Source organism: Fistularia commersonii, chromosome 28 (genome assembly GCF_037954325.1).
Source record: "Fistularia commersonii isolate RoL2024-O1a breed Wild chromosome 28, RoL_Fcom_v1.0, whole genome shotgun sequence".
Lineage (NCBI taxonomy): Eukaryota > Metazoa > Chordata > Actinopteri > Syngnathiformes > Fistulariidae > Fistularia > Fistularia commersonii.
The window spans coordinates 10,212,009-10,234,690 of record NC_141311.1 but is presented as its reverse complement, the minus strand read 5'-3'; the positions used below and the strand labels follow the sequence as shown (position 1 = coordinate 10,234,690).

The 22,682-nt window shown below is 49.7% G+C and overlaps 1 protein-coding gene across 2 annotated transcripts; it reads right to left on the bottom strand.

Moving 5' to 3' along the window:
* Window positions 1-1,211: 1,211 nt before the first annotated feature.
* On the bottom strand, window positions 1,212-22,660 carry radil2a (Ras association and DIL domains 2a). 2 transcript variants are annotated; one of them, XM_086176113.1, is made up of 16 exons: window positions 22,241-22,660; window positions 21,740-22,087; window positions 20,188-20,423; window positions 18,864-19,192; window positions 16,344-17,039; window positions 16,232-16,269; window positions 15,416-15,591; window positions 15,229-15,341; window positions 13,405-13,624; window positions 12,516-12,688; window positions 9,867-10,011; window positions 9,598-9,779; window positions 9,188-9,512; window positions 5,258-5,376; window positions 4,215-4,354; window positions 1,212-4,125 (listed from the first exon to the last, which is right to left on the bottom strand). In XM_086176113.1, exons 1-16 carry the CDS (start codon window positions 22,366-22,368, stop codon window positions 4,023-4,025), a joined length of 3,471 nt encoding a protein of 1,156 aa, XP_086032239.1. In that variant the 5' UTR covers window positions 22,369-22,660; the 3' UTR covers window positions 1,212-4,022. The 2 variants fall into 2 exon arrangements, with proteins under 2 accessions (XP_086032239.1, XP_086032240.1); XM_086176114.1 differs by having other exon boundaries at window positions 4,035-4,125; window positions 4,211-4,354.
* Window positions 22,661-22,682: the final 22 nt, after the last annotated feature.

Below are 22,682 nucleotides of genomic sequence, written 5' to 3'. Positions count from 1 at the left end.
CCTTTCAAACTTTTTTTGCAATTATAGGTTCAAACCAACAGATAGCGCTATAAGCACACTTTTCCTCTGTGTGGTTGTGTGTGTGTGTGTGTGTGTGTGTGTGTGTGTGTGTGTGTGTGTGTGTGTGTGTGTGTGTGTGTGACTGGGAAACATGTGCGCGCTGGAGAGAAAGGAAGATGTTACTTAAGACTACTTCAAATAATCAAGATTAGTATAAGTACTTGGAATAACTATGTTCTAAATAAGTGCTAAACCTGATAGTTTTAGTGAGGGTTAAGATAACAGAAAATCCACTGCTGGCTTGGAGAATTCAGTCTCATGACCTCTATAGTTTGTCATGTGACTTCAAGCATTGCGTGTTTTTTTTTCCACCATTTTTGTAGTTTTTCTTCAATTTAGCAAACACTGCCAATGCTTCTCTTTGGCTGACTCTTTAGTCTCTGGGCTGGATTTCCTTTGTGTGTGTGTGTGTGTGTGTGTGTGTGTGTGTGTGTGTGTGTGTGTCGGGGAGGGGTGTCAGGGAACCAGCGGGGACCAGGACCTGTAAACTGGGAAGCAGACTGGTGCCGGAGGCCCGCGTGGTTTCCTGTCTTCATTGTTGCAAACGCACAGGAAGGATGAGGCTGTCAGGACTTTTTTTTTTCTCTCTGTTGTCAAAGTGGGTGAATCAGTGAATTTTCGAGTCAATCTTTAGCTCCTCTCGGTCTCTGCCGGCCCACGGAGTCACTGTGACGCAGGTTAGGTCCATTGTTACGGTCCAATAACACTGAAGTCACAGCGGACGTGATTCAGACCTGGCTTTGTCAAATAAGACCAGAGTCACCGCTCATACCCCTGAAACCGGCGTGTTGTTCCCCGAAATACCTTCCAGGAAGTTGCGTGAACATCAGGGAGGAACCTACAAACCTTGAAATGATGCATTCGAAGTCCAGCAGAAACATTTACATTCTTCTCATATTGTTTTCATATACTGAAAACATTGGTTACGGAAGTTTTGGCTGCTCCGAGGGACGGGAGTGAACAACCCGGTGAGCGTAGCCGTATAAAAACAATTCGGACAGAGAAGTACGAGCAACCGTCTGGCTTGAATTTGGTTCCCGGAACTCCTCTCCTCCTCTTTTAGCTTTTAGCTTTGCGTCCCCACAGGCTGTAAGGGAGCAGTGATGCTAGCGCCATATTAGGAATGATAACCATGGACTACCAGATCGGTTCAGGTGTTTTTTATTTCCTTCCTGTGCTGCCTCTCAGTCTAAAACCTCCGCCGTTAGTAAACGCCATACTTATTTTGGTGAAAACGACTTCTCGTTGGCTCATTCCGTGGTGTCCCAAGAATACGTCTGACTGGGGATGCAATCGTTTTTAAAATTGGCGCCCCGTAGTCCGGAAACATCTGTGGTTTATGAGTTCTACCGAGAACCTACAGCCTCGTTCCTGCAAAGGTTCAGGAACAGAAAAAGTTCCTGCAGCTCTAAAGAGATTAGTGAGGTGAAATTTAAGAACGAGGTGTGTAAACATGACTGGCCTCGATGTTTGTGCATTTGCAGATTATATTCTAGAAGCTATAAAATCTGATAGAAGTACGTCGACAGATAACAGGGGAGATTAGAAGCCAAACCTGCGAGGAGGAAATAAACTGGACAAACAAAACAAGCTGTTCTAGGTTGTTTACTTGGGGTTTCTAGACGCGGCTCACGTCCATTCATGTCTAGTTTGTAGGTTAATTTATTTTGAGTGTTTAGATGAAGGACAGGCTCGGACCAGCTCTCGTCCGTAACCTTCACGCCGACCGGGAGATGGTCGGATGTCACATGACGCACGAAAAGGTGGTCATTTCAGCGGGCGGCGGATTGCTGATTAACTCCACCTCACGTTCCCGATGGATGAATCAGCTCCTGTTTGTCAACACGTCGTAGTCCTTCATTGCCCCCCCATAAAACCTTGTCCTTGGAGACATTTTTCCACGTGGTTTTCAGAGACGGTCCCCATGAGGTTCTTCTACTCCTGCAGGATTTTTTTTCGGTCATCGCCTGCTTGGTGAAATTTGGGGGGGGTTTAGTGGGAACCATGTGCCTCCGAGGGGGGTCCCGAGGTATTTATGGTGGGAGCCGTGAATCCGATTTTTGATAAGAGAAACAGCTCATTTCCTGGGGACCCCCCCCACCACCACAACACCACCCTTTGTCTCTGGGAGATAGGACTTCAGAGGAACAATAAAAAGCTTCTTGAGACGCAGACGAAATAAGCAATTCTCCTTTCCAGACTTTTTTTTTTTTCCAAAGGTATTCACCTCCAGCGATTCCCTCAAAAAAGCCTTTTCCAGTCAGATGAAACCGAGAAGATCCTGCACCAGGGTTTCGCCAACATCACCCCCTCCTTAAAGCACACTTGGTACATTCCATGTTCCATGCGAAAGGCCTCCATAGGCCTTCTTCTGTTCAGGAGCAGCTCTACACTGGTGTGTGTGTGTGTGCACGTGGTGGGCCCAGCTTCAACATTTGTAATCTAAGCGAGTGTGTGTGCGCGGGACATCCTACATCATCTTACAGTTGAGGGAAACCCACCTGGCAGCTGGTACGTGCAGCCTGTGGAGCAAGAGGATGGTAGAATTATCCCCCCTAAAAATCCCAAATTGCACATCGATGGAGCCAAATTAGAGTCAGCTGATTTGCATATGACCAATCAGGAGTGTGTGTTTGTCACGCTCAGGTGTGCGTCTCATGCACGGTGTGGTTTTGCGGCGCTCTGTGTGTGTGTGTGTGAGGCTGAAGTCAGTGGAAAAGGCTCTGCCAGTGGAAAAACCGCAGCTATAAACAGATGCTCCGGCGTGCCGACACACCCAGCGGCTTCCCCCGCTGCTCCCCCACCACACACACACACACCCCCCCCCATCCAGGCGGGCACAGGAACCGCCTCACGAAAACCAACGGAATAGCCTGGGGGATTTTTTTTTTTTTGTCAAAGTCAATATAATATTTATTTCATAGGTTCAAAAATAATATAAATATAACAAAACGTTAATACTTGGCGCGTCAATATACCTCAACACTGTTGATAGAGGGGGAGGGGGGCCTGAAAATGAACCCGGCTCTTGAATCCACCGCTTCTGAGACCGAATTGATCTAAAATCACAACCCTGCGTGAGGATGGAGACGCGCATAGTCTCCAAAACCTCCTGGTTTCTCTGTTCAGTCATCCGTTACTCATCCAGAGATGGAGTGTGTGTGCGTGTGTGCAAGTGTGTGTGTGCGATCAGATACTGAAACGGCCTATTTCCATAGCTTGCTGTCTAGAACTAAAAGTGATTGTCCGACATGCAAGGAAAACCTGATTTCTAACACCGACATCCCTGGAGTCCAGACTCCTGAGGCTTCATCCCCTGGGTTTCTGCTGCAGCGGAACAACTTCCAGTCCAGCGCTTGTTGGATTATTTTACATTAAATGCGATCAAAACCGCTGCACTGCAAATGAAAAGCCCCTCTTGGACCCCCGGGCTCAGGTTTCGTTCCTCTACAGGAAAGGGAGAGGCAACCGATGGGCCGGCTCTCGATAGGGTTCCCTCGTTCTGGACATCTTCCAGGGACAGAAGACAGAATGTTGAACACGCAGATTCGGACAGCGAACGCAGGAAGTCACGCGGGAAGAGACGCAATGGAACAGACTAGAAAGGGCCGCAGGAGACAGCCGTCCAATAAAAGCTGAATTAAAAAAAAGGTGGAGAAGATGGTGGACTTGCACCAGGTCTGGAGCCGCTTGGAGATCTTCATGCACCGGCGGATGTTTGAGGAGCAGCGGCTGCAGAATGCGAGCCGGGAGCAGAAGTCCCGGCGAAAAAAGTTGCGTGAAGCGAAAACCGGGCGGTCCGGACGCTTCGATCGATCCGTCTTCCGTGCCGCTGGGGCGGCCTCGGGCTCCAGAGGCGGGAAGTCCGGCGTCCTTCTGGCCGGCGAATCCACTCCAGTGAGAGACGCCGACTCGGGATACCGCAGCGAAGACCGCCGATCTCCCAGATGCACCTCCTACCTTCAGCATTTGGTGGTCATCGAGCCGGAGCTGCTCGTCTTTGGGTCAATTTTGGCCACCAGAAGTCGGAGCGAGTCCCCCGAGGACCGGATCAGTTCCCTCCCACTGTGACGGGTGGAGGACAAAACAGCTGTGAACACAGAGAGGGGGCTCTGACGGATCAGGCTAACGCCTGCGCGCCTGTTTGTACCTACACGTTGTACTCTAAGCCGACCAGGCTGATGCCGTTGACGGCCAGGATCCGGTCTCCCATCCTGAGCTTCTGACACTTGGCGGCGGGCGATTCGGGAACCACCGACTTCACGTAAATCCCGCTCATTCGCAGCGGCGTCTTCTGCGGAAGAAGAAAACAGAGAGGCATTGGAACGACAGGGAGCAGACGCCGCTCTGACTAATCCAGATTACACCCCGACCCTCCGACGACGGTTTTCCAGGGAGGAAACGAGGCGAGTCACGCGTCGTCATTCAGGTTTCTCTCCTTTATTCATTATCTTTTTCCAGGGGATGCAGCTTGCCGGCTCCGATCCCGGCGAGCTTTTTCTGGATGGGTCAGCCGTCAATCATCCAACCGTGAGTGAGCGGAGAACAAAGAACGGAGTCGGGATTGAATCACGAAAACTTCCTGAAGACGGAAGATGCCGATCCTCTAGATTATATCCATTCATTCATTCATAATCTAAGCTGCGAAAAGGAGTCTGGATTCACCTCAGAAAACATGCTAACTCCACACAGCTGTCAGAATCGAACCGTTAAGATGCACTAACCATGCATAAACAGCTAGGATACAGCCTGCAGAGTTGGTTAAAAAGACGAAGCGTTTAAAGATCTAATCTCTACACTCAGACCACCATTTTTGTAGTTTTTAAGCCTGATTAACGAGAGTCAATGGGCGAGGAATTGAAAGCACAAATAGGCCCAATTATGCGCGGGTTGATTTTGCCGGGAAGGATGGAGGCTCCTCCTCCCTGCTGAGGGGGAGCAGTGCTATCAGTGTGTAGCTGTGTGTGTGTGTGTGTGTGTGTGCGGAGCTGTAAATCCCTCAACGTTAATCTGATTAGTCTTTTCCATGAGATCTAAGCGCCAACACAGGAGGGTTTTTTTCAGCCACTTGTCTGGATTAAACTGTGTGTGAAAACATAAGAGCCTTGAGGCAGCAGCTGATTGGACCTAATCCAGATCACGGTTACTCTTTCTAATTCGCTCTGGACGTCCCGGGATCCGAAAGAAGCGGCCGTACCATTCCGTCCACCAGCGCCAGGCCCAGTCCGTGAGGTCCTCTCCGAAGCTCCACCGTGAACACCTCCTCTTGCTCGTCCTCCTCCGTGCCCTCGGGCCTCCTCTCGGCACCCCGATTGGCTGAAACGAACAACGGGTGGCGTTAGACCGAGTCTGCGCCGAGTCCGGTCGATCCATCCATTGCCGTTTTGAAAGCGATCGGCTAAATTCCTTTCACCGTGATAAACAATCCGACAGTTACCGCTCAAAACCGCGCAGAAATTCTCCTGAAGTGCCGAAGCCCGGAGAGCTTGTCCGGATAATCTGACAATCCAATCTTAATCCAGCTGTCTTTTGGTCGTCCCCGCTTCCATTCATACCTAGAGGTTCGGCTCCGCGGGTCACGCTAAATGTCCCGTGGGTCGCCCCTCTTCTTCCTCTCCCACTGGACCGACAGTAGAAACTCTTACATTTCCGTGTTCCACATTATATAACGCGATGCAGAGCTGATACAGTGCAACAACAAGCTGATTTAACACAATATAAAACAATATAGAGGGCATATAATACAATATAGAGCTGATGTAACACAGGATAGCGCTGATTTAACGTGCTATAGAGCTGACGTGGCATGATGGAAAACAAGATTTAGCTGATGTAAAATGGAGTGGATAAAAATGGATAAAGAGCTGATTGAACACGATGCAAAGGTTGGACGATTAATATAGAGCTGATTTAACAGCATATAGAGGAGATACAAAGCTAAGTAAAGTGGATATAACACTATATAGAGCAGATTTTAAACGCGATAGCGCAGATTTATTATCATGCGGAGCTGATGTGGCACAAGATACAGGTGACGTGACATGACATAGAGCTGATACAAAAACAAAATAGAGCTTATTTAATAAAATGTAGAGTTGATATAGCATGATATAAACCTGATTTAACATAAAAATGATGGATATAAATGGATTAAGAGCTGATTTAACACAATGTAGAGCTGATGTAACATGAGGCAGAGCTGATTCAACGTGTTACGGAGCTGATCTAATGTAATATTGAGCTGATTTGACACAAAATAGAGCTACTACGACGCGACATACATCTAATAAGACATGATGCAGAGCTGATTAAACACAATACCGAGCTGATTTATCTGGGTAATCATGATATTGAGCTGATAAAGCTGTCCTGATGTTTTGGACCGGATCTCTCAGGTGCTGCACCCTTGAAATCTACCTGAAACCGGCATTCTGGGAGCGTATTAGCCGGCTCCTGCGCTAATAGGGACTTCCTGCCCTCCCCTTGACTCATGTGGCTCGAGCTGTCACAACAACAATGCAGCAACAGTAGCACCCCCATCCAAACCAAAGAAAAAAAAAAAACCCTGTTCCCACCCATGGAAGTGTCCACCGCCCCCCTCCCATTTCCCAACATGCAGCCCGTCTGCCCCCCACGCAGGACCTGCCCCGAACAATGCTGCTCCCGATTAAGATTCCACGCACCAACCCAACTGTAAATTCCCATGACGGATCGGCCACTGCTCTTTTCTCTCCTGACATCACCACCTCTCTGTAATTCTTGGGCGCAGATTAAAGGATTACCAAACTTTCAAAATAACAGGAGTCGCTAACAAAAACCAGAGAGGTAAATATCCCGGAGGCCGAGGTGGAACTACACCCTCGTGGGACGCCGAGCCCGTTCATTCATAAACAGAGCGTGCACGATCGTCATTTCGAAAAAAAAAAAAAAAAAAATTCCCGGCGGGAAACGGATGTCGGGGTATCCGATTTTTACACCTGCCGAAAATAGCGAGCCCGTTGGAAATGTTGTTTTTTTTTGAATATTTGACTGATCAAACTTCATTCAGCGGAGGAAGTAACACCTTGAACGCCACATCGATGGGGCCAGGTGACCAGATATGGAGCCAGACGGCCGTCCCTCAGCGGGAACCTTTTAGAGAAATTACCCCTGGTAAAAAGAGGCCCCCCAAAACCACAATTAACCAATGAGAGTGAAGACATCTGGTTAAGATCAACAAAATCCTGCAGCTTAAACCCCTTTCTGTAATTGCGCGCACAGCAGGGGGCGGAGCCTCACGTGCGGATTCCATCAGACGCAGCTAAAAGTGTTTGAGGGTCTGGTTTAGATCTAGAAGGGGGCTGGGGGGGCTTGGAGATCGTCCGCTAAGCTGCTGGCGTGGCAGCTAACTGCTGTTAGCATCATGTAACGGCGTAAGCTCTGGTTCTGATGCCGACGGCGTGCGTGGATCTACTGGTCGATTGCAAAAGGAGTGTCGGACGATCGCGCTAACATGTTTGTCGAACGTCGTTTAATGTTGTCACTGGAATACTGGCAAGCCGCCGATTTAACCTCCAATTTCTTTACACTAAACTAAAATGAAGTGGGGGAGATGGAGTGAGTAAAAAGCTGAAAACCTACTGCTTCCTTAGAGAGCCTTTTTTTTTTGACAATGTCATATTTAAGGAGCGTATCTGTTCCCTTGAATGTACATTTGGAGCGTCAGGAGTGACTTATGAAGAGATATGAAGTCACTTGCCTATTTTATCATCTTATCAGACACAAATAATGCAGATTTAGTTATTTTATAAGTTGGAAAATGCTTTGTGTTTATGGTATCAGCGCCGCCAACGCTGTATTGTCTTTCTTTCTGAGCGCGCTGCAGAGAAGAAAAACAATCAAGAATGGTCTATATATCTATATAAAAATATATGTATTGCATTTTTATCATGGCTACATCAATTTTGACATGGTTATTTGAGCATTTCGAGCAGCTGCAATGACGGGACTCTTATTGCTGTTGACAAGGGTAATATTCTATTTTTGAACTTGTGATTCTCCTCAACAAAATACAAACATAATAATAACTTAATTGACATTACGGCGCAGAAAAATGTGTTTCAAACTGACGCCGCCTATGGACTACCTCATGGCGGAGGAAGAGGAAGTGCTCCTTCCTCTGCAGGGGGGAAGCCGCCCCTGCTCTGGCCCTCCACTTCGGATTCCTGACCTCCTCGGCCAGTAAAAGGCGGCCGAGGAGGAAACGGCTCCTTCTCTTTCATGTCGGGGCGCCTTAATGTGGAACCGGAGGCGGCGGGGCCCGGCGGGGCCCGGCGGGGGCCCGGGGTCGGCGCTCGGGTCCGTAAGATAGGGCGTCTCCTTCGTGAAGAGGCCGCGTGTCACACTAATCAGATCCTGCCCGAGCGGTAAGTGGAAACGGGAGCTTTACCCCGACGTCAGCAGAATCCCGGCTTCACAGCCAAACCAAGGAGAAAGGAGGACTGAGGAAAGCCAGTTTTACCGAGAATGCTAAAAACCTCCAAACATCTCATGTTGAGAATAAGTCAGTCCGGAGTTTGGCAACCTAAATTACTCAAAGAACCAATTGGACCGGTTTCCCAAAATAAAGAAAACACAGAAAGCCAGAAAAACTTTTTGACTTTTGAAAATGAACACTGCCTTTTTAGCTTTATGCTTTATATACAGAAAAAAGCTGTATGAAATCAATGAGCTGCTACAGAGAATATGAAATGAGTATTTCACTGAACAATGTAAAATATCTGCAAAATCTTAGCTGATAGAACTGCATATTTGATCTATAAAAGCTGAATAAATCGCACGCCGGCGTCTGTGGCAGATTGGTGGCATTGGGCTGCCGATGCCTGAACTAGACCATTTGTCCATCCGTTCATTCATTTTCAACAACTTGCGACCGACTGGTTTAAGAACCCCGGATCAGTGGTTCTCAGACACCTGACCCGCGTTCCCGCTCCTGGTTACTGATTTATCTAGTAACGCCTGACCTGATAGGTTCCTCTTGGACGGTTTCACGTCCCCTTGTTTCGCTATGTTCAGCCTCGTGGATTGAAAAATCGTTTTTCGACGACAAAATACTCTTAAACTAGCCAAGCCGTCCGGTTTTATTTACCTTTCCTCTGCTGACGGGCCCCCTCCCGCAGGTCGGCCTCCAGCTCAGACAGCTCCATCCCCTGGGGGGTGTTGGGAGGCGTCAGCAGGCAGGACGGGTCCAGAGCCAGGCTTTTGTGGTAGCCTTGATCCGCCTGGCCTGGGAGGGTGTTCTGTAGCTCCAGGCTCTTCAGCTTCTGGGTCAGAACCGCTTCGCAGCCGCTCAGGTCCCCGTGCGAACCTCGGGTCGGGGATGCGCCGTCGAGGTCGGGCTCCGGAAGCGGGGGTGCGACGGGGTCGGAGACCTCGTGATCCCCGAGGTCCGAACCGGAGGACCCGCCGGGACCCTGCGTCGCAAAGAGCCGAGGTAAATCAGTAAGAACCGCGGAAACCTCAAAGAATCCGCTTCGGGTCACCCTGTCTGTTTGTTACCTGATCCTCGGCGGCGAGCTCCACCGCCATTCCACCGCGGGGGAGGCGACCGATGAACTCCCGCAGACGAACTAGCTGTTCGAAGAGAGCGGGTTCAGCGACGGGTTTGCCCAGCTCCAGGTGGAAGGTGTTAACGGGCAGGATGAGAGGAGGGTGGTCATCGAAGCTCTCCAAGATGTCGGCTGCAAAAGGTCACAAATAGGCAAGGCTGTTAGCCTTTCACATCTAGCCCGGTCGAGATTATGTATATTTCGGGTCGACGCGGCTACCCGTCCTGACAGCGTCCTCGGCGTCCCCGAGGGAGGGGGTCCATCCGGGGGGGCAGGTCTTTCCCGAGCTGTACTCTCGCAGCATGTGGTGAAGTTGTGCGGGGTTCAGGGCGGAGAACTCGGCCCTCAGGGATGTCCAGGATGCCTGATCGGACACCACACACACACACACACACACACACGGAAGTCTTGAAGAACCCTTGGTCGTGAATCTACTTTCATACAACAGCTCCTCAGTTTACAACGACCTGGTTCATCACCATTTTTGTTTCGCCATCATTCCAATATTCAGCGACATTAAATCATATTCACGTGGGAACCAGTCGGGCTAACGTCAACACAAGGAAGACGGCTTGGTTTACATTCACCAGCGCATCTGCAGAATATCTACAGGACTGTCTCAGAAAATTAGAATATTGTGATAAAGTTCTTTATCTTCTGTAATGCAATTATAAAAACAAAAATGTCATACATTCTGGATTCATTATAAATCAACTGAAATATTGCAAGCCTTTTATTATTTTAATATTGCTGATTATGGCTTACATCTTAAAAAAACTCAAAAATCCTATCTCAAAATATTAGAATATCATGAAAAAGTGTTTTTTTTTTATTTAATTGCATGTCAGAAGATAAAGAACTTAATCACAATATTCTAATTTTCTGAGACAGTCCTGTAATTGTGCTATGTTCACTTTTTTTTCCCCCATTTGTGTCGTTTTTTTTTGAAAATTTTTTGCCCTTTCCTATGACTGACAAGCTAAAGTCGCACAATAAGAAATGGATAGCCATCTCCATGAAAGTAAAATTAGATTATGATTCTACTGTTGTGTGAGCATAAAACAAACAAAATTCCAACCCAAGGACCCCTTGCATTTTGGAAGTATAAGTTAGTGCCACAGGTAAATAGCGCTTTACGCTTGATAACCTTCACCCGTGCACACACATACACACACAATGATGGCCTCCGTCAGCTCATTATAGGAGATATTTAACTTTCTCCTTAAAAAAACATCTTGGTCATTTGATCCATCCGTCATGATGAGGTCAGGGTCGAACCTTTCATCGTCTTAATAAACCCGGTGGTCTTTTGTCACCGCAGCCCTGCACAATCGCATATTACCGTTGAACCTCTCCTCTTTGGTTCTGTGAGAAGTGTGTATTGCCCGATATTTGTCTGAAGCTGGCAGGTGCAGGTGACGGAGTTAATATGAGGAGGCGAACATTTCACAGTGAACCCGTCTGGAAATAACCCTCATCCCAGACATGTCTGACCCACGGTCCACGCCCGGAGGCGGAATGCTGTTGTGTTCCTGCCTTTTTTTTTTCTCTTTTTTTCTCATAAAACAGGCGCCACAAAAAATAAAAAAAATAAAAAAAAAAAAAAGGTGGCTAACGTGAAAAAAAAAAAAAAAAAACTGACGTGTGGCAGCGGCGGCCCTTAGAATAACTCGTCAGATGTCGTATTCCCACTGACTGCCGGCGAAAAACCAAATAATGCCTCCTGTAATTTACGAGGCGTCCCGCAGCTCCGGAGGGGAGGACGGAGCGTCTGCTGTTGGGGGTGTGTGTGTGTGTGTGTGCAGCGCGCTCCTGCAGGAGCCACGGGTGACCTCACGGTGGGTGTGTGTGTGTTCGGGGGGGGTTTCCCAGCAACCGTTTTCCTCGTGTCAGACGGAGGTGTTTAACACCGGTACCCCGATGGCATTGACTGAATCTGCTCTCTGGTCAGACGGAGTCGATGCCAGCTTTGGCTAAAAGCGGACGAGACAGGAAATAGCACGGGCGGTGCCGTAAACACCAGACAGGGGCACCAGTTAGCATGGCACGCGGACGGACAGCCGCAGCTGAACATGGAACGGCGATCAGGAGATGGCGAGGGAAGAAAAAAAAAGTCTGGACGATGCACACATACACACACACACACACACACATTTGCATGGCTGAAAATGTTTGCTTTGTGATATCCACTGCGATGAATCTTGTGATCAGACGTGCAGACAGACGGAAGAGGAGGTAAAGAGGTCAAAGGTCAAAGGCAGCGGCAGCAGGTGGAGTAAACACCCGGCTCTATTTTGAGCTCAGATGTTCAGCTGGAGTAGGTGACAGTTGTGTAAAGTTGTGTTGACCTCTGACACACACACACACACACACATACATATATACACACACACACACACACACACGCGCGACTTCGCTCTCTAACCCCTCTCGTGAGTCACCGGTCCAATATCCTCCGGCTGTTGTGTTTTCTCTTCCTGACTCATTGTTTGATAACTGGCCGAGTAAGAACTCAACTTCCTTGTTGATGAACCGAGCGTTAAACAGGGCGTGGACCGGTCGCCGTGACAACGCTGCGTTAAAGGAAGAGCTGAGGGGTTACACCGGACAGCAAGGTAGAACAGGGCTGAAAATAGCCTCTATGCAAATTAGAGGTCCATTTTTATTCTCAGCATATCAATAAATAGACAGGTGAGAAAACTAGGCAGCCGAGGAAATCTCCAGATTGACGGAGGAACGAGCCAATCGTATTATCACGCGCTTCAGGAGCAGGATGTCGTCTGTTTACTCCCCTGGGCAATGACATCACCGCTCCACGATTTCGCCGTATTTACACTCCAGAGTATATCCTGAAGAGCGCTCTCTCACCTGCAGCAGGGTTTCTTTTGGCGTGGCCAGCAGGTTGACGGCGGCGGAGAGCTTCTGGAAGAACTCGGTGGCCAGGTCGCCCAGGCTGATGCTCTGGATCCAGTCCATCAGGAGGTCAAGGTTGGCCCGGATCTGAACGCCGCGGGACCACTGGTAGAACCCCGCCACGGATCCTGAGCAACGACAGCGCAACACGACTTGGGAGTGAGACCGAGAGCTGCGTGCAAGTTTTTAGAATACGTTTAACCCTCATATTATGTTAAGGGTCAATTTGACCCATTGAGTCAATGGGTGAAATGGGTCAAATTGACCCTTAACATAATATGAGGGTTAAAAATGTCATGTTTTTCTCAAAACCGATGAGAAAAAAAAGGCCAAAATATTCAACCATTTACTATAATGCCAGTAAAATATCTAAATTTGATTTTTATGGCAGAAATTAGTTACTATTAGCAGTACCTTTTGCTCGCTCTAAGCGATCTCAGGCAAAACTGTTCTCAGTTCTACTACCTCAGTGGTGGAACAAACTTCCAGAAGCAACAAGACTAGCATCATCTCTCTCAACCTTCAAGAAACAGGTAAAAATGTTTCTCTTTCAGGACTTTTTACTGCACTGACGCCCCAGATAAGGTTGGCAGCAAGTTAGGCTATGCAGTGTGTGTGTGTGTGTACGTTTGTGTGACTCAGTCCAAAACAAAAAAAAAGAAAAACCCCCTCACTAACCCAAGCTTACTGTTCTGTATATTTCCTGTGCATCGTGTATTTGCAAGTGTATTTGCAGTCCCTATGTCCTCTGTTGTAAGTCGCTTTGGATAAAAGCGTCTGCCAAATGCAGTGTAATGTAATGTAATATTAGCAGGTGAATCTTATTTTCCAGCTCAGGTCTCACCTCTCTCCATGAGGGCGTTGAAAAGCGAGGCGTTGATAAAGAAGAAGAGGTAGGCGCAGAGCTGCAGCGAGATGTCCGGGTGCACCTGGAAGGCGGCGAGAAGCTTCAGGGCTTCTTTCAGCACCTCCAGAATGCCGCTGAGCCCGTCGGGCACCCGCAGCTGGCCGCTCTCCGAGAACGGGTTCCCGTCCAGCAGGCCGGACAAGGCCGAGTACATGCTCTGCGGACGGACAGGACGCGTCAGGGCCTCCGAGCCGGAACGCGCCGGAAAAGACCGAGCCGCGGGAGTTATCGCTCACTTCCGCGCAAACAAAAACCCCACTTTCCCCCTTTGAGTGATTCCCCGTGCAGCTTTAATCGTGCAGTAAAAAAGTAGTTATTAACACCTCGTTATTATTTTCATTTCGAGCGTGTCCCGCTTTGTCCAGAACATCGGACTGAAAAGTCTGGAACAGAGGAAGGCGGTGGCGGAGGGAGCAGGAAGCCCTGCAGGAAAGCTTGTTATTTCAAAACACAAAAGGGCGGCTCGCCGGAAATGAAAAGTACGGTCCTGAAGTTAAAGTGCAGTTTGGATTCCTTGGGTTTTTACATCCCGGAGAGAAAGAATGGACTATGAAGAGCTCAGCGGCGCAGCTTCGTGTCTCTCAACAACTCTAAAGTCCAGTTTAGGACCTCCAAGACACACCAGATCTCTAGGATTTTGAAGATCCCTCCAATCAAACCCCACAACAAGAGTCAGCCTTGTCATACACACCCATTCATAGCTTACTATCAGCTTTTTTTAGGATCTATCAGCATACACACACACACACGGACCTCTAAAATCCATGCGTTTTTGGGGAAAATGCATAAATAGGTGAAGGAGGAGAGAACCGGCAGCTTGTTTGAATGTTTGAACGTCGACTCATCGGCTCTTTCTTATCGCTGCTTTTTCTCTTTCTGACAAGGCTCTTGCATTGTTGAACGTGCATGACATCACCTGCTCGGACCACACACACACACACACACACACACACACACACACACACACACACACACTTAATGCACCGTGACTAAGACAATGAGCTCAGAGGCCATAAAGACAGCAGACCTGCTGGTGTAGACTGACAGACTGAAGTTGAGGAAAAATGTTAATAAAAATGAATAAAATCATTTTTAAGTGCGTCGAAGAAGGGAAGGGACGGATGTGACCTTTGCGGTAATTATTTTTCAAAATTTTTAAAAGCCTAGCCTGTGGGAGGAGGGGACAAACGCACATTAATAGCGTTGAGTGGTGTTTCACAGGAAATCAGCATTTCTCCTCCTCCCTTCCTCTTCACAACCGGGTGTTACTGCCCTGATGACACCTCCGTGACACACACACACACACACACACACACACACACACACACAGTTTTCTGTTCCTCCCTCCCAAACAGAAACATAGTTCCCATGAATAAATACTACATTGTAGTACAGAGGGGTAAGACAGTGTAGTACTGAGGCTCGATAAATGATAATTTGGGGAGTTGTTCATGAACCAGACGTCCTGCTGCAAACGCTCCGTGAGCCGTAGCATGTTTCTTTGTTTTTTTTTTCAATCCTAGCGGAGTATACGCTCCCTATCTGCAAGGGCTTCCTGAGTGCTTTGGAGTGGAAAACACTGAAAAGCAAATACGGCGTGTAAACAGTCCGATTTCCGATTTCACGTGTGAATCGTGCTGATATCTTTTTTTTTTTTTTTTTTTTTCAACGGGTCAAAAGAAGGCGAGAGGCGTCGACGTCTCTGTCCGAGAGTACGTGTTTTCAAGATTAGTTTGACTCCCGGAAGGGTCACAGACCAACCTTCGTCAGATAGTAGACGGACTGCTGGAAGGTGAACATGATGACCTCCTCCAGGACCGTCATGGCTTCCTCGCAGGCCGTCCGAGTGGAGGACATCTCCGAGTCCAGTAGACCTGCCGAAACACACACCGGTGTGTGACTCCGGTGCTGTGATCAAACGGTGAGTGTGTGTTTTGCTTCTGCTCACCGTCTTGCTCCTGGTCCTTCCTCCAGGGCAGCAGCTTGGGGACCTCGTGCTGGATGAAGTGCAGCAGCTCGATGGAGTTTGCCATCCATAGCATCAGCGGACGCAGACCCGACATCAGCTCTTCCATGCTTAGATGCGGCGGCGGCTGTTGCTCGGATCTCCCGTCCTCAGAACCCCTGGGGTCAAAACACAAAACAAATGTGGCTACCAAGAACCATCTGGTGCATTTCTTTAAAAACCCTGAATGGAAGAGCAGACAGTAATGCTAGCTAATGCAGTACTGACAGCTAGCTGCAAGTAGGAGACACCTTCAAGACTCTCAGTTGAGATCCTAAATACGTCAATAAGAATAAGAATAAGAATAAGAATAAGAATAAGAATGACTTTATTTATCCCGAAGGAAATTGTTGTGCCAGAGTTTCAAATAAAACATAACAATAATAGATAATAGTAGGAAGGAGGGAGAATAAGAAATACAAATAAAATGTCAAAGTGTCAAAGTTAAGGCTATAAAGTGTTTTAAGGTCTACATCATCACTGCATCATCAAGCCAATTACTAGCTAGCAATATAAGTTTCCAGGAAATCAGGAAATCCAGTGTTTTGTTTTTTTTGTGTGTTTTTTTTTAAGACAGGCGAGTGGATTGGAGTTTTACAGGATTTGAGAAAAAAATGAAATGATGGATAGGACACATAAATACTGTCAAATAAAAATAATTACTTAAATAAATACTTCACACCTCATCATACCGTATTTCTGGGGGGGAATAAAAAAAAAAAAAATCGGTGTACACATTTTTGAGCTTTGTCTACTCACGTATCCGGCTGGATCGCCGCCAGTTCCTTGGTCTTCTCCTATGAGTCGGAAAAGAAAAGATCACTTTTCAAGCCCAAGAGGCGAAGGATCTGACGCACGGTGTCACCCTCACCCATGTGATCAGCTGGATCTGGTTGGCGATCCGCAGCAGCAGCTGTCTGAACTGCGCCAGCTGGAAGGCGGAAGCCGACCGCTGGATGCAGAGGCTGAGCAAGAAAGCCGGCGCCAGCTTGGAATTACTACCGCCGGGCGCCGCCGTGTCCAGAATCTCTCGCAGGACCCGCTCCTCCTGCTCCGGCTCGTAGCCGAGGCGAGCCTCCGCGCCTTCCGGGTCCTTCCAGCAAGGCGGCGACGGCGGCGGCGGCTTCCTCCTGACGGCGACGGAGGAGCCGCATGACCCGCAGGGGGGCGATTCCTTCCCGTCTGACCCCGGGCAGAGTCTGGTCATCCAGAGGGGCGTCTGCGGGGAACCCTGCGCGCCGGTGGGATCCTTAAACATGAACAAGTAGTGCCTCCCCAAACCCACCAAGTCTCCGGGGCTGAGCTCCACTTCCTCTTTCAGGACAGAGCCGTTTCTGGTCACCGGAGCGCCGTGGAGGGGCTTCAGCATGGTCGATGTCTTTTTGGGTTCCCCCGAAGGCGCGGGGCCGGCGGGGTCCAGGCGGCGGACGCAGCAGTGCTGAGGCAACACGTCGGGGGCGAAGAGAAGGATGTCCACCTTCAGACGCTCCTCGTCCTCGCCGTTGCAGTGCTCCCTGCAGCAGCCGAAGATGGTGGTGGTGCCGCTCATCAGGTAGATGACGAAATCCTGGAAGGGATGGCGTGTCCGATTTTTTTAAGAAACAGGTTCAAAAAAAACCTTCGTGGAAAATCCTGAAACTCGACTATCCGTTTTGTGGGTTTCTTACAAATTAGCGTTGTGTTTGTGTGTTTGTACCAGAACGTTTATAGCTTGTTACGCATGTAATTCAGGGGGGGGGATTAAACTCCTCCCGACTCCTCCGCCCCGCAGGCTCCTCGCCTTGATGTTAGCGTTAAATCTGCTCAGTGAGATTTTCTTACGTAACCTCCTGGAGGCCGGTTGTGAAAAGGGCTTAGGAGCGAGACGTTGCTGATGCCTGCGACCTCAGTGTCACTGAATATAAGACCATTAGCGTGCGGCGGCGCTGGACAGCCCGGTAGAGGAAACCCCTACGGGACAAACAACTCTGCCCCGAAAATCCCCAAACACCCGTTTGCTGACGGTGATGAGTTAATATGACACTGACAGGAGATTATTTCTCAGGTGAAAAGTCATTTTGCCTTCAGAATCGCCTTCCCCTGCAGGGAACGCGTCCCGTCGGTGGCGCTTACGAACAAATTATTTAACTACGGTGTAAATCCTCTGTCTTTTCTTGGGTGACCCGTAAATCATACGGGTTCCTTTGCAGTGGCTCTGACTTCGACCCATTGTTGCAGAGGGTTTGGGTGGGCTGGCGGGGGCGCGGGGGGGGGGATTCGGCCTGCCGCAGCACTTCGCCCGCTGTGGAGCCGCCAGCATCCTGCACGCTCAGCAGTCTCCGCCAACCGGGGATAAACACGGCGGCGGGAAACGGCTTCCTGTTCCTGGGAACGAGCTGGGCCGAGCAAATTCTGATTTACTGCGAAACGTGGCGGGCTGAACTAACACGAGGTTGTCGGAGGTGGTGTTTGCGATTACATCACCCCTCCTCCCCCCTGCCAAGGTTGTTTATGTGCGCTAAAAAAAAAAGCTTCTGGTAAGTTTATCCCCGTCAAGGTGTGTCTTTAATCAGGTTATCTCTGAGTTTGTCTATTTGTCTCAAGCAGATTTCACCCAAACATACGGCTGGCTGTCTGTGTGTGTGTGTGTGTGTGTGTGTGTGTGTGTGTGTGTGTGTGTCTGGAGAGACTGGCTTACATATGTCACCACAGGCTTCTGAGCAAAGGGAGAGCACATCTTTGCATTTCATCCCTGTGGCAAGATTTTTTTTTTTCAGTCTGTTCATGTTCAAGCCTTCCCAAAAAAAGAAAACCAGTTGGGAAAAGAAGAGTAAGTACCCACAAATAAATTGCATACAAAATCTAAAAATAAATCTAAAAATTAATTTTTCACGATGGCCCGAATCCCATTAAGAATTAACCTTTTTTTTTTTAAAAACAAATTAAAATTTATATAAAAAAAAAAACAAAAAAACAGAGGGGACCCAAGGTCAACCGGGATGTTCTCCTCAAGGCTCTCAAAGTAAGATGTTTAGTCTCCCCAGGACTGGATAAGAAGCCCAGAAGGGCAAAAGCCGCTGGCTGGATTCAACGCCACGCTCCTCTCCATCGGGGCCAAACATCGCCGAGTTCACCCCCTTCTGTTTGCTCAAACGTTGCCTCTGAACTCAAGTGCACGGCGATATCCCATCAGCGCTGGCGTTCATACGCGAAACCGGGCTCATTTACAACCCGTGACATTTTGGTCGGTTGACGGGACCCATTGTTTTCGACCTTCGAGACCTTTGAGAGCAAGCTTTAAACATTCCACTCGGGAGGGTGAACTTCCTAAATGATCGCGGACGAGGGTCCGAAACGCCGCGACGGAGGCTCGATAACAGGAGGGCGGCGGCCGCCTTCCTCTTTCACTGACCTGTCTGTGGCTGTATCCCTGCAGCAGGAGGAAGTAGGGGAAGTCGAAGGGCGGGTGAATGGAGTATTGGGTCATGTTGTCGTCGCTGCTCTCCGTCTCCTCCTTCTCCATGCCCAGGCGCAACACCTCCTTGTCGGCCTCGGCCTCCGGATCCTCCCTCAGCGTGCCCTGCTGGGCCCGGCTGGCCTCCTTCCCCATGGCGGTCAGGTCCATCTCGCTCAGGCTTCTCCAGATCCCGAGTCCGTCCACGTCATCGGCGCTGCCGTCCAGAAAGAGCGAGGTCACGCGGGAGCGGCTCTTCTGCAGCTTTCGGGCCTGAGCGTTGATGCCTGGAGGGCGACAGGTGACAGGTTCGGGGCGGTTCGTCGAACCCATCTTTACCGAACGCGACACGCGCTAATTACCCGCCGACGCGACAACCGCGAGTGAACAATGACCTCATCGGGTCGGTTGGAACGGTTCGAGCGCGCTGGCAGCGGCTCAAGGCAAACACAAGCGGAGGAAACGGGGGAAGTGTGCAGGGAAAGTGCGACGCTGCCGCCTCTATCTGATGGCGGCAGCCACTCCGAAGGCCTGACGTAGCACAAACACTATTCAGCTGGTGTGAACCCATTAAGCGCCGTGGAATGCGCAGAGAGCACACCCGGCGCCCCGCCGCCCCTTATCAGCTGTGGAAATGGGTGTTTTCAACATTGTCCGGGGGATTGAAAGTTGGATCGCCGTGACGACGAGATCGAGGACCACGGGGTTTTCATCCCGCTTTTCGTTGCGGGGCGAGACGTTTGCATCGGAAGACGCGGATTTTAGAAACGGCCGTCAGTCTCCAAATTTAAACATCGGTTTGGTGATTTTACCCCAAACCTAACTTTTCCCCTGAAGCGGATCTCCTGTCTGTCTCACGCTTTTTCATGATAAGCTAAGCTAACGGCGACGACTGCCGTGACTTAACCCCTTGAGCAAACCCTTTTTCCCCAAACAGAACGCGAGAAAGGCGCACGCCGAATTTCCAAATCACAGGGAGACAAAAAGCGTTTGTGGTGAAATGTCACCGGAATAGCACCGCTCGGATCATCCTGCGTCTTTTCCCGAAACTTGAAAAAAGGCTCGTGGCGCAAAACGGGTATTCTGCACCGTATCATTTCCGGCGGATTCGAAATTACCGATTACGGACGGCATGAGTTTGGAGCCGAGCAACGACAAAGATGGCCGGCCGGGCCTCGTTTTTGACAACGATCGAACAAAGATTAGGGACGTTTGACCCGGCCTGCGCTTCCTCTCTCAGCCGATACGCCGGACAATGAGGGGCTTCCCCGTGAAGCGGTACCTGCGGTGACCGTGTCCCGATCCTTCAGACTTTGCTCCTCCACGCTCGCCCGCAGCTGGATCTCGAAGCGCCTGGAGAAACCCTCCTTGGGCTTCCACAGCGACTGCAGCGTGAGAGGCTTCTCGTTGCTTCCCACCACGCGGAAGCACTCCCGCCTCCACTGGTTGTCGGCGCCGGTCTGGCCGATCACGTCGCACAGCACGTAATCGTTGGGGTCTTCTTTTTCCAGGCAGTACCTGGAGAGGAAGCGACAAGGTTCAGGTTCAACGACAAGAACGCCCGGCGCTCACCCGCTACTTTGACGGTACGTCTTGAGGACATCTTGGTTCTCAGAGGATGAACCCCGATTTAAGGTCTCCTCTTAACTCCCTGTTAATCCAATAATGCATTGCCATCGACTAAAAGCCTTTTAATAAAGTAAAATTCTATTGAGGGCAGGGGGGTGTTCCGGAAACGTCGTCTCGGGTTTCTGTAAATAAAATTAATTCATTCACCCGTTGATTATCTGCACCGCTCATCCTGCACTCGAGGGCATTATAACCGTTAAACCTTCATATACACTGCTCAAAGAAATAAAGGGAACACTTAAAAAACACATCCTAGATCTAAATGAATGAAATATTCTTATGAAATACTTTGCTCTTTACACAGTTGAACGTGCTGACAACAAAATCACACAAAAATGATCAATGGAAATCAAATGTATCAACCCATGGAGGTCTGGATTAGGAATCACACTCAAAATTAAAGTGTAAAAACAAACTCCAGGCTGATCCAACTTTGATGTAATGTCCTTAAAACAAGTCAAAATGAATCTGTGTTGCTTCCTGAGTGGACACTATGATTTCACCGAAGTGGGATTGACTTGGAGTTACATTGTGTTGTTCAAGTGTTCCCTTTATTTTTTGAGCAGTATATAACCGTCTTATTCATACATCTGGGCAATTTCGTTCTCCGCTGAACCGACAGCATGTTCTCGGACATGGAAGGAACTCCGCGCAAACATACAAACTCCACACAGAAATCAATGCCAAATCGGACAGTCGAGTCCCGCCTGCAGTCAACAGTACATTCGATATTGTCCCGTTTCTTTCATTTCTTGCAAACTGACATTTTAATATAAACTGCTCCGAGACACGGTGCGTCCCGGGCTATGTCACGTCCCAGACCATAATTTCTCTGCCGGGGCCGGCTCGACCGCAGTCGGCATTTCGAAGCCGAAAATGAGAGGTTTGATTCGGGAGGCGGACATTTTTTCAGTCGAACCGCCGGACCGTCCACCGCCTCCGAGGGCGACGCGGCAGCGGGACGCTTCCTCAGACGGGAAGCGACCATATTTGGGGAAGAACCTCGGAACTTAATGACAGCCTTTCCGGCGGTGGCGGTCCGGGCGGCCGCAATGGACCGAAATCGTCCGTTTCGGATCGGAACCTGGACGGAAAGACCTCGGACGGGAGCTCCATCGCTAATTGAACTTTTTGGACCCTTTTTGGAAGGGTAGTTGGTATTTCCTGGACACCAACCAGGTCAGTTTGGGGTGTATTTGTCTCACCTGTCCAAGGCCTCCTTGACCAGCTCCTTGGCGCTGGACTGCGTGGTGGCCAACACGCTCTTGTAGTTGGTCCCCTGGCAGATGTCGCTGCCGAAGATCTTCAGGATGCCCGGCACGGACATTTGACAGGAGAGTTCCGCCGGGTCGTCGGTCGCCTGGAGGTCCCCGGCCAGGCTGCCGCCGCCGCCGCCGCCCGAAGAAGGGCCGCGGCGCCCGCCGTCCCGCAGGTTCGGGCTGTGGTTGAAAACGGTAGAAATCCTGTTGTTGTGGCGGCGGATCTTGCTCTTGGCGGGTTGGCGGACCCCGGTGCTCTCCGTGGAGCGGACGGTGCTGTCCGAGTTGTTGGACCTGCAAGGGGGGAGGAGGGGGGGGTCAGAGGCGGCCGGCGCGGTACCGAGAAAACCCGGTTTCAATTTGAAAAATATTAAAACGGCGTCACATTTGAATGGAAATGAGATGTTTGAGATGTTTTTTTTTTGCGATCGACACGTCCGGACTTACTGCAGGGATCCATTGCTGGCCTTCCTGCCCAGCTTGGCCAGGCGCTTCTTCGGGGAGCGGATCAGGAGGCCCACCGGGAAGTTCAGGGCTTGTTTGTTGACCTGGCTGCTTCTCTCCTCCGAAATCATCTCTTCTGCTTCTCAGTCCGAGGCGGAGGCGCTAAAAGTCAACATCCTCCAGGGGGACTCGGATGAGGTGGACGTTTGGGTGCGAAGTGGATCCGGGGAAAAGTAAGAATAAAGAAAATTTAAAGAGAAAATCCCTGCGGTGAGTTTAAATCCATGAGAAAAGTTGTTTTTAGGTTGTTTCCTTCAGGAGGATCTCCGAGCCTGGCTGCGGGTTCTGGAGCGCCGGGCGCGTCTATCCATGCTGCTGGCGTGGGCGGCTCGGTGCCGCCGCTGCGCTCCGTCGGTGGCGTGGGAGAGCGTGGAACTGCGGGGAG